Here is a 12,500-nt window from a genome sequence, read left to right as displayed (position 1 = left end):
AAATTTTAACTAACAATTTTAAAACTTATTTTAATTATTCACAATTTTAATTTTAGATGCTGTTAGTGACTGAATTCAGTTTATGTTTTGTATTTGTACATACATTTCAAAAATTAGAGAAATTTCATATTTATGTTTTCTCTATGATTCTAAGTTTTTAAATATTGAGTTACACTGAACGAAGTGTCTTTTAGCCATAAGTAGAAATTTATTAACCCAAACAAAATGTCTGCTTTAAATAGGCTCTAGGAAAGTTACGCTAGGCCTCTGCTAAAATCAATTACTAGTGCAATAAGATTTCCATCTTATGTAAAGGTTCTAATAAGATACATAAGATAATAGAAATTTAGATAATATTTAAATATGAAAAAACAAAACAATTACAGACCAACAAATAATTACATCCTTACATAACTTTCCACTTCACACAATGCAGTATCTTCATGTATGCCATAAAACATGTGTCTATACTATGTAGCCTCATCCAACTAGAAGAAGCATAATAGTCGATGCACAGCGGACTGTCGGAAATTTTACGATCATAACCGATTATGTACTGAAAGATGACGATCACTTAACCATTATAAGACGCGTTTTACACGTTTAAAACGGAAACATAATCATTATGAAAACGAATAATATACTATAATAACAAATCTGCCCTACTATACATGGAACATAAAGCCTATAACTCATAATAATATAGGTATAAGTAATTTATTGTTTCATAGATGCATATAAGGCGTATTAACCGCTTTCCAGATAAACTTATTGAATAATGAGTATAGAGATAAGTGTCTTTTTTATATATAAAAGTTGAATTCTTGTTATTAAAGTTATTATTTTAAAGAAGCAACTTAATAAGCACATTTCTTTCAGTGAATGAAATTAATTAGACGCCATATAATTTCCATTTAATCGTTTCGCTTATGTTTTTAATAAAGCCGTATATGCCATAAAGGATGACTTTCCGCATCTGTATATCTTAAAAAATTATCGCAGTATTAAAAACAGGAACTTTTTGAATATCGTATTATCCCCATTTTATATCAGTGGAACCTATCGACATCCTTCAACTATTACCGTCTAATCTTCGATCGCCATCTTCCGCACATTGTCCTTGTGTTCGTTGGCCAGCCCCTGCACTTTCCGCTATTATACGACGCGTTGCACCTCATTGGAACCGAGACAAAAACCGCGCAGAGGCTAACAAGCAGATTCTAAGAAACAATGTATAATTTCAAATGTTAACAACAGCAGTGTCGCAAACTATGATAAATATCTGTTTTCTATGCGGGGCAGGGGTCATAAAAATCCGTAATTTATCTCAGACGGGGCAACAATTCGCACGGAGCGCCATTAATTAACGCTCTTTGCGTAACCAAATTAATTAATGTAAGTAATATTTCCAGCGTAAGTTATTACCCCTGTTAATGGTAATCAGCTGGCGTAAATTATATTAAGTGTTTCGTCTGGCGACGGATCGGATGCCTTAACGTCGGTATTATTGCCCAGGTGAATGAATATGTGCATACTAGAAATGCATTAACTGTTTCATATTTGTCGTACATTGTATTTGTAGTACAGTCAGCGGAGACCCAAAACATTCTTGTTTTTACTTTTCACTTAAATTTCACTCAATTTTACTGACTGTAAAAAATTTCACTTAAATTTCACATAATTTTACTTACTGTAAAAAAAATTCATTTAAATTTCAATCAATTTTACTCAATAATAATCACAATTTAGTAAAATGATCAAAATGCCCAATATTGAGTGAAAATTTCACTCAACAGATTCACTCCGAAGCTTTATTGCTTTCACTCACACGATTATCTCCTTTTCATAGATTTTCAATTCTTTGTAGATGTTTTTCATATAATATTTGTAAGTTATATAAAGCCATTCCAATAAATATTAAATTATTGAATCCTGCAACTTTTAAAGTTAAATTTAAGGAATACATATTTTTTTTACTTGTATGTATTTTTTCTGTATTTGTAGTTTCTTGTTCCGTCCAATAATAAGTCTACCTTGTAGTGAAGACAAATTTATGGATATTTAAGGTATTGGAGCTAAATTTTGAACTTTATTAAATTGATTTAGCTCCATTTACAATGTAGGTAAATGTAATCATTATTGTTTTCTTTTTGTTGTCATTGTTTGTACTTACATTGTAAATAAACGTTATTAGTATTATTAATATAACTTCTGCTCTTTATTTTATCTTTGTTTATATGAAATTATACAGGGTGGTCCCGAGGTAATGGGCCAGAATTCATGGGTAGATTCCCGAAGCAAATATATTGCGATTTAACCGAACTTACCTAAATCCAAAAGTTGATAGTTAAAGAGATAGTCTTATAGATACAGAAATAGATAGAGTAGAGATTAGTCTTAAATGTAAAATATTATTTTAGTTTATTTCCATTTATTTCTTAATAAATGCAAATATCTGCACAAAATTTTGAGGTTTGGGTTTCTTTGGGTAGAGGAATTAAAATTTGTTCACATTTTGGTTATACTTTGGTTATTGAATCTGCTGAAAACGACATAACTTTTTTGTACTTTAAAGTATCTCAACTTTGGTATCAAATTCTTATTTTCCAACTTTTTTTACACAAAAAAGGTAAACTTTATGAAAGTAGCTGTCTCGCACTATTTCCGAGATATTTGGCTTTGCATCTTCCAATGCTAATAGTTGAAATAATTAAAATAATTTAGAAATGTCAAAAACAAGGGTTTATTTAGAATTAAAAATTGTAATGAACAGTAAAATAGTGAACATTTGTGCTTTTTTGACAATAATTGTTCAAAATGTCCACCTCTAACTTCAATACATTTATCAACGCGCTTATTAGAAGATTGTCTTATTTTAAAGTATAAAAGCTTAACGCGAAATGTTTTTGCAGCATTTAAAACCTGCTGCTAATGTTCTTTTCAGGTTTCATAAACAACTAATTTCATGTAACTCCAAAAACGAAAATCTCGGCATTCTATCTCACATTTATGTATACGAGTATACAATTTAAATTATAAGCTAAGATGTAATTTTAATTATGTGCGAATAATACTTAATAGAAATTAGCATACAAATGACAGTAATAAGACAAGTGAAAAACGTCAATTATTTGATTTTCGTCCAAATCCTACTTAAGAAACTTTACCGCTAAATTAATAATACCTGTTGGTACTTAATTGTAATTTAATGCATTGGAAGTTTCAAAGCCAAATATCTCGAAAACGGTGCGAGATAGCTACTTTCATAAAGTATGCCTATTTTGTGTAAAAAAAGTTAGAAAATAAGAATTAGATATTAAAGATGATATATATTAAAGTACAAAAAAATTATGTCGTTTTTAACACATTCAATCTGCTGCAGCTAGCGCCCTCTACGAACTTTAACCAAAATGTGAACAGATTTCAGTTCCCCTACCCAAAGAACTTCAAACCCCAACATTTTGTGAGGATATTTGCATTTGTTAAGGAATAAATGAAAAAAAAACTGAAATAATATTTTACATTTAACACCCTCTATCTCTTTAACTATCAACTTTTGGACTAAGGTAAATTCGGCTAAATCGCAATATATTTGCGTGGAGAATCTACCCGTGAATTTTCGCCCATTACCTCGGGACCACCCTGTATAAACAAGGATTTTACCGCTGTCGAGTCCCAACCTCATCAATCAACCCCGTTTTCCCCGTTTTTAAATTCTACTCGATACACAGATCGAAAATGAATGCTCGAGTCCAAAACGCCCGCATCTGTGCAAACAGCGCGAGGCGCACAACCGCAGTCAACTGAAAAATAAAAAAATCAATAACAATACCCATTTTGACCACATCATTTGATTAGTTTCAGCTCCGTGTCGCGTGTCGTGGGTGTAGAGACGCCTGCGCGGTACCGTCCCAGGTCTCCCGCAACGACAGGACGCTTATCGGCCAGTCTCGCCGCCTTGCGCCTATCTCCTGCAAGAGCTCGCTTTCCTGCTGAACACGGACCATGCCAGTCGGCGTGCGCTCGTTGCTAAGACAACTACGCTGCAAGTGAACACCGTGCGCCACCACATGGTGCTCTCTTCCACGTTCTTGCGTACGAACTAGGGCGACCACACGCCGCTAAACCACCCCGAGTGCCTCCGCTGCCTCGCAGGACGCCTAACCCCCCAACCCCGTAGTTCTCTTGAACCCCCAATGAACAGTTCAGTAGTTTTTGGTAGTGACTTTCCAGTGACTCTTCTCCTCCAGACAAATCGATCCCTCCACCCCCCCAAGTAGCTGTAGCCATTAAATCAGTTCGTTCAATATTCAGACACGAGTGAAATCTTACTAACATTTCAAAAACAGGTTTGTTCAAAGGTGAATCAACATCTGTAGCCGCCAGTGGTAAATAACTAACTATCCGAAGTAACATTATTGTAAATGATTTTATGATATTATTTGTAGTGAATTTTAAATTACATCATGCACGAATGCCTAACGTAAACATACTTCAACGCAAATTGAATGTGATAAGCTTATTTGTATTCCGGAGCTGCCGCGGCGCTCATCACTTGGAGCTTGGGGTCTTTTTCTTTGACGGACTACGGTGCCTTTGAGGTAATCGAGTGCCTTGAGCCTTTAACGTTTTTTCGCGGATCTTTCGAATTTTTCCCTCCTCGCTCCTCCAGATAGTGGTTTGAATCGCGTTTCGAGAGTGTGCGTTCCTCTAGTGCGCCCCTTGGGGCTATGGATACGGGGGCGTGTTGTGTAGCCCCTACGGCCCCCGTCCGATCCGAGGACCAGATCGTGCCAGCCCATCCAGGAGATTGCTGGAACCCCCACCAGAGCAGCCACTCTCAACCCTTTTTGGACGCCTGGCTGTTACAAATGCAGGTAGTGTGGAGCATTTATTTTTAGACGGAGTTGAATGGGTAAACAGTATTTGTTTCTGCTTATCTGAATCGCACTATTTTGTAAGACCGTCTTATCGGTCGCGGCGATACGTAGAATTCATTGACAAGATTCCGGCAATTGGCTTTGTTTACACCGGTTCTATTTACTTTATCGCTGATTGATTGTGCGATTGTGAAGTTCTCCGTGTGTTTGTTTATTTTCATGACTGAGGCGGTGGTATTAACAAAAACATTGGATATTGTCTTCCTTACAATAGTACAGATCTTTATCCTTTCGCTTGAAAAATAATCTATTTTTAAAATTTATCTTCTTGAAGTCAATGAAGCAGACGAATGTTTTGCTAATTCAAATAAAAATTTCCTAAAAGTCTTATCAAATGAGGTCAAATGTTCTTTGATATTATAAGTCTAGGTATGCCCAATATATCTAACCTCATAAAATCTGCAAATACATACTTGGATTATCAGTGAATTATGTTAAAAATATTTAGTAAACGGCCAAAAATTATCTGAAATAATTATATATAAAATACTTTAAATTTCTACCCAGAAATATAATTTTTTACTTTAAAAATAGGCAGCATTTAAAATAAATATTTGATACTTGCAGTTAAACGAATTCTATTTTTAATTTTATGATCTACATAGATTTTATAGAAACATGTTTTGTATTGTATGTATGTATCGTTTGTTTAATACAAAACTGAATAATTTTGGTCAAATGGTGGTATATTTATTTTAAGAATATATTTGGATATAAATATTTCTCAGTAATAAAAAATATTTTGTTTCAAACTCACATCTAGTACAACAGCTAGGACCATTAGTAAGTTTATTAGTTTAATGCACCACGTCGGTTTGGGACTTATTGATGGTCCTCATGATGATCTCATCAATATGTCTTTAGATCGATCTAGCTGCTTTATTGTAGTTACTCACAAGGAGATATGTATACACAGTCCGTAAGTGGCTCCATCTATCGTGCTACTTTCCACCTACGCCATTCTGTGACCTGCTACAATTTTCTTTCAAGAAAACATAAGTTTGATTATAATATGCTACATTTTTCTTGAATAAGTCCTACATTAATACTAAACTTTAAATATACACATATATTTTAAGGAACTGGTAGTTTTGAAACAAATATGTTTCCAGTTTATGATAAACTGTATGAGATATTGTAGCTAAGGTCCGAGATAATAAATTTCAAAACTATAAAAGTTTTGAATTAAATTTTCAAATAATATAAATTCTAAGAAAAATTATAAATTACAGCAAATATTTCACATAGTTTGACGAAAGTGTATACATTTCAATAGAATAAAATAACATTTACGCCAACTAATTCTATTTAAAACTATTTGCTCATTTAATCCAAATAATTTTTTTTTCAGTGGACATCTTTTGTTGTTGTTGTTTGACAAAGATCAATGCTTAAGTGCAGCCACTTTAGATAGATCTTAGCTATTTCAGCATTTCGAGGATTGCTTTTTCCTTGCAAATGAAATTAGTAACTATTAACAGAACACAATAGAACAAACTTTCAGATAATACATTTTGAAACGACAATGTCAAAAGTGTTGACAACATATCTAATATTTGCACATTCTAAAATTTTTAAGAATATATATTTTACTTGTTTAAATTAATGAAATTTTTAAAAAATTTTTATCGAATGAAGCCAAAAAAGTCAAATTCAATTGAAATAATTTAATAGCTTTAAAATAAACTGCAAAGGCTTTCTGATTATTAGATTATTACATTAAAATAAGAAAAACACAATTACTATAAAATATGGTATGTACGAGGGTCTAAAATTTTTAATACAGAAGGATACCAATGTCAACTGTTTTCTGGTGGCAAAAGTTATTAATGTTTCGAAAATCTCTCTGTTTTGGTTCAAAATAACTTCATTTGGATATAAGGAATTGTTTATTTGTTTATTTTTAATTTCAGTGTTGCGGAAATACCAATAAAAAAAATAAAAGTAATAAAACAAGAATTAAGGAATCTAGGGTGTTGTTGAGGATAATAACGCACTATGTGTACTCCGTAATTGACCGAGGGCATTATTATCCTATAACACCCGTGATGCCTTCAAAACGTTTAATATCCTATTAGCCTGTTATTTAATTCGATTTCGATAGTATGCCATTTGTCTGATATTTAATCAGTACTGACGTTTATAAATGATGCTTTGAATTATTTCCATTTCTCGAAATAGAGCGATTTTTAAAAGATAGATTAATAGAACATGTAAAAATATTTTACCTCATCGCGGTATTTTTTCTAAGAAAAAGAGATTCTATAAGATTCGTGTGGTTTTTTTCTGAAAAAAAAAAATATTTTCTGGCAACACTAAATATCATCTTCAAGCATACCTACGTCTTTAATAAACTGGTTATTTGTTTACTTCTCCATATATTCAGATATCCGGAACAATAGCCATACCTTATGACCATTTTTTTTAAACATCGGACCGGCAAGATTTTAAAACAAAACATGGGAGATCTTCATATTACTTTTATGGCATGGAATTTTTATATGCAAACTTTATAACTGCAAGACAATAAAAACCTCATAAACCTTGCACCGCCGATCGTTTTTTTTTTTAATATAAACCGCAAATATGCATGAGAATACAAAACAAATTCTGGTTATTTATGTAATAAAAATGGACGTGGCTCAAGGAATATGCATTTTATTGAGACGAAAAAATTCTACTCCACGGAATAAAGATTTTCTACGAGGTTTCTTATGTTTCTCTAAGTTGGCCATGGAATCGTAACGGTATTGAAATAATCATAGCAGGCAAGTGAACTATGAATATTCTGAAATATTTTGATTTTAATCAATCAAACCCATCAAATAAAGAATACAATAGAAACAGTAAATGCTTCATTAATGTTAATATTTCAAAATTATCGGTCATTGGTCATTGATTAAGAAAAAAAGATATTAAATACGTCTGAATAGTGAAATACATAAAGTTCCTTTGTTTATACAGCCAACTTGTTTCTTTTTTAAACTGTTCGTTGTGATTAAAGCAGACAAATAAATAATATTATAAAATTTTGTATAGGAATACATTTCTCTCAGTATTGACGGCGGTGAGGGTTTTGTGCGACTGCGCAGTCGCCCCCAATTCCAACGAAGGGGCGGGAGTATGCAGGGAATACAAGGAGCTATTTGTTATGGAATGAGAGGGAAAATATCCCTTTCTGTATTACGGAACTAAAGCACAAAATTATAGATTTCCGTGTTCTGGTCACACATGGAAACAAAGACAATACAGAATGGATTCGATGGGGTTTGGGAAATGATTTTTTCTTCAGACGTTAAAGAGTTTTTATGCTCATTATGAGGACTTTTCTTCTATATTAATTTATTATTAGTTATTAAATGTGACTACTACAATATACTAAATCAAAAATATGTTACGTTTAGCTCCTGGTAAGCTTAAAAACCAGGCTAATAATTTAATATCGATAAATGAAGATTTGTTTTCTTAATTTGTTTGCAGTATAAATTAAAAATAACAGTGGACCCAACACAGACCCCTGGGGCACTCCTGAAGTAATAAAGGAAACGATGAATCAAATACGAACTGAAGAAGCACACCGACAAACTGTCGAGTTCATAATATTTCAATTTCGAATTAGTACAATTGTACTAAAAGCTTTTGGAAATTCTAATGAAGGCATAACACTGTCAGATATCTGGTGTAAGAAAGAGCTTGTACCTTTTATGGAACCTAACTGCAAACAATTTAATACATTATTTTCAGTAAGATATTCCACAAATCTTGGAAATACCCTTTCCTCAACGATTTATATATAAGAATCGGTATGTGACGAAATCTTGATTGGCCTGGCCTGGAAGCAGATCTGGTCCGTCTTCCGAATGTAGGCGTCTTAAGTCATGAAACACGGCGAGCTTTCCGAAGAGAAATAAATCCGTAGCGCTCGAGGCGGAGCGTTGCATTTTGAAGAGTCCTTTGCAGAGCGCGTTTACGTAACTGATTCTCGGAATAATTGAAAGGAAATGAGGTCGTGTGTGGCGGCCTTATCAGCGATCCGTATAGCACGGTAATCCGGTCCGAAGGGTTAACAACAATCGAGTAACTTTTATTTATTTACTTTTTTCTTTATTAAAGTTAATACTGGTTTGTGTCTTAAAACTGGTACCTGAGGAACGTTTCTACACTGTCGTAATTCAGAATAATGAGTTCTTATTCTTCTGAATAACTGCTTATATTCCTGTTGATAATTTTGAGTTAATTATTTAGTATTGCGCTATCTTCTAGAAAATACCTTTTAAAACATAAATGTTCGATTTAACAGAAAAGCGTGATCGCCAAGAGAACAGACCTCAGTTGGCGGGTCTCAGCCAGGACAGAAGGAGGCCCCGCAATATTTAGTTAATTAAAAACCAAGTCTGAGTAAAAAATGACTCAGGAATAGTTACATTTAAATCATATTAGAGAAAAGGTCAATTCTTCTACGCTATAAAATGAATGCTTCAATAAAAATCCAATCAAAACCATCTCAAAATGACGTGTGTTTAGTAAATTCTTTATATACTCAGTTAGTATATAACAGACGGAAGATAATATTGAACATAAGTTATTAATATGATCACTCCAATCCAAAAATTGATTTAGTATAGTATAGTCTAAAAATTTAATTGTATCAGTTTGTCGTATAAAGGTACCATTCATTTTTAATAATAAAGTCAGTTCTTTCCGATGATTTTGTCTTAAATATAATAAATTCTGTTTTAGAAACATTTACAAATAACTTATTACTATTATACCAATTCGTAAAGTTCTTCAAGATACTTTGACTTTGCATAATAACATCATTTTCAGTATAGCCTGCACATATAAAGGATGTATCATCGGTAACTAAGGTGTCAAATTTTCTGGATTAACAACATTAGATATGTCATTTATGAAAATAATGAACAACAACGGTCCAAGGACCGAACCTTGAGGTACCCCGTATTCTAAACTTAGTTTATCAGATTTACACTTATTTATTTCTACAATTTGACTTCTATCTGAAAGATATGAATATAACTACTCATAAGCCTTGTCCGTATGGAAAGAGTTTGTCGAGGAATAAGTCATGATTTACAAGAGCAAATGCTTTACTCAAATCTAGGAAAAGACCAACACATTTATTTTTCGCATTCTAATTTTTATGCAAGCATGTAAAAAGTTAATTATTGAAGATTTAGTCGATTTACCTTTTTGAAAACCAAACTGACTTGATGATATTATATCGTGTTTTGAAAGAAACCTAACAATTTTATCAAAGATCGCCCTCTCTAAAATTTTAGATAGTGTCGATAACAAAAAGGAAGAGAGAATATTGTCTCGAAAAGAGATCTGTGTGGAAGCCACTGTGGCAGCTTAGTAGTTTATGACTTAATTCAATGATATTTAGACTAAAATTTAAAGAGAATATAAAGCGGGCAAAACCACTCCAGATATTGATGACATGGGAGCAGAGGCGGCTCCATGGTACAAAATTTCTCAATAATAGTTAAATTTAAATCATATTAAAGAAAAAGTCAACTTTTAATTAATTTTACATACTCAGAATTGAGTCAAAGTCACTCACTCGATAGTTAGCAGAAACTTTCAGTAAAATTCACTCACTTCTGTTGCAATAGTTTCACTCATAAAATTTTAGTTGTACTCATACTAATAGAGTGAAAATTTCACTCAATCGAGTTATTGATTGGAACTGAGTGAATTTGAGTGAGTTTTTTTTTTCAGCGGACTACTATTCCAACATACAATTAAGGCTTTCTGCAACACGTATAGGATAGCTGTAGAAGTAAAAGTACTCAATTTATAACCGGTCATAATTTCGTGTAAGTTCGATCGGGCTATTAAACACCGCCGTGGAAACAAAAGATCGGGCTCACGCTCGTTGAGCGCATGAGAAGGAGGCGGCGGTAATTAAATAACATAAAAACCGGGTAATAGTGTAAATAGCATGATATTCTTCACGGGCTACTGGCTACACTCACTAAACTCGCGTTTCCGACATCTACACGGCTCTTTGATATACGGGCGATATAATGGGCGCTTTCATGCCCATTTGCACCGTTCCCGGGGATTTATTTGGCACGCGCTCCTCTAATTATTTCACATAATTGGATCGGTTCGATCCATCGCTATGCCAGACATTCGATTATTGAATAACGCGGATTGCACATCGGGAGCCGGTCGTGAAGAGAGAAGTGGATTGCCTGCGTTTCTTTTCTTATCTGACTGTTACAGCCTCAGAAGAATTCTCCATGCAGGGCTTTGACGCTCCCATATTGCTCGATTGGCAGTGGTGGCCAATTCAAAACAGTTCGGGAGCCACTTTGGAAATATAATAGTGACGACAAACCTTAAATAACACAGACCAGCAAAATTTAACATTTTTTTGGGAGCAGAACCTTGAATATATATTTCCGTAAGATTTAGGTGCGCTGAATCTGAATCCGGTAGCAGAATTGCTCTACCACGTCAGGTTTTTGAGATATCCTAACCTAAAAGTTTCATATTTGAGGTTATGTAGTAATGCCATCTATTTTTTTTTCAAAAAACTAATACATTGAATCTAAAAGTACAAGGCTCCCTCCTTCGAATGCCGTCGAGTTTGCTCAAATATCTCTTTTTTGCGTTGAGATATCACATGTTGAAATTTTTAAGTTTCCCAGTTTCTTAATATGCGAAAATCTACTAAGGATCCCTTGGACTTCAGCGACAAGCAGTCGATTGCAATTCAGAAACTTCATACCCATACGGTTTGTGAGTTTGGAGTTGGTGGGCTTGGGGTTTGTAAACTTGGAGTTTGTAGGTTCGGGTTTTGTGAGATCGGAGTTTGTGGGTTTAGGGATTGTAGGTTTGGGGTTTGTGGGCATGTGGATTTGAAGTTTGTGAGTTTGAGTTTGTATGTATTGAAGGTTTCCGAGTATGAAGTTTCTGAACTGCAATCAACTGTTTGATGTCTAAGGGATCCTTAGTATATTTTCGCATATTAAGAAACTGATAAACTTAGAAATTTCAACATGTGATATCTCAACGAAAAAAAAAAGATATTTAAGCAAACTCAACGGCATTCTTGTACTTTTAAATTATATGTATTTTTTTTGAAAAATAATAGATGGCATTACTACATAACCTCAAATATGACGAAAAACAGTGTTTTTTGCACTTTTAGGTTAGGATATCTCAAATACCTGACGTGATAGAGCAATTCTGCGGGCAGATTCGGATTCAGCGCACCAAAAATCCTTCGGATATGCATTTTAGTGTATCTGCTTCTTGACCCTTGTTGACCTGTGTAATCATTCAGTATTTTGAAGATTGAAGTGAAGATTTCAAGTATATTTTTAAATCTGATATTATTAGATCAAACACACAAAATTAGTTGGTTATAAGACAAAATCGTAACAGCAAAAAATAGGAAAAAGCTTATAACGAGCGTTCAAATAAAAACGTGGTCAAGTTGGTTCTGAAAATTTGGACGTAGAGCGTAGCGTATAGCAAATGAACTTAAACGTCATCTGTCAAAGCGCTATATCGCCGCTATCAATT

The 12,500-nt window shown here is 33.5% G+C and overlaps 1 protein-coding gene across 1 annotated transcript in view; it reads left to right on the top strand.

Annotated features, from left to right (window-relative positions):
* The first annotated feature begins 3,969 nt into the window (after nucleotides 1-3,969).
* The window catches only part of LOC108917485 (dendritic arbor reduction protein 1), a 347,019-nt gene continuing 338,488 nt past the window's right edge, over nucleotides 3,970-12,500 (top strand). The window contains exon 1 of the mRNA XM_018724110.1: nucleotides 3,970-4,877. Within this exon, the coding sequence (XP_018579626.1) occupies nucleotides 4,731-4,877 (147 nt within the window). The 5' untranslated portion in view covers nucleotides 3,970-4,730. The remainder of the gene's footprint in view (nucleotides 4,878-12,500) is intronic.

This window comes from Anoplophora glabripennis, unplaced genomic scaffold (assembly GCF_000390285.2).
Source record: "Anoplophora glabripennis isolate ALB-LARVAE unplaced genomic scaffold, Agla_2.0 scaffold4, whole genome shotgun sequence".
NCBI classification, from domain to species: Eukaryota; Metazoa; Arthropoda; class Insecta; order Coleoptera; family Cerambycidae; genus Anoplophora; species Anoplophora glabripennis.
This window is presented reverse-complemented; position numbering and strand designations above follow the sequence as displayed.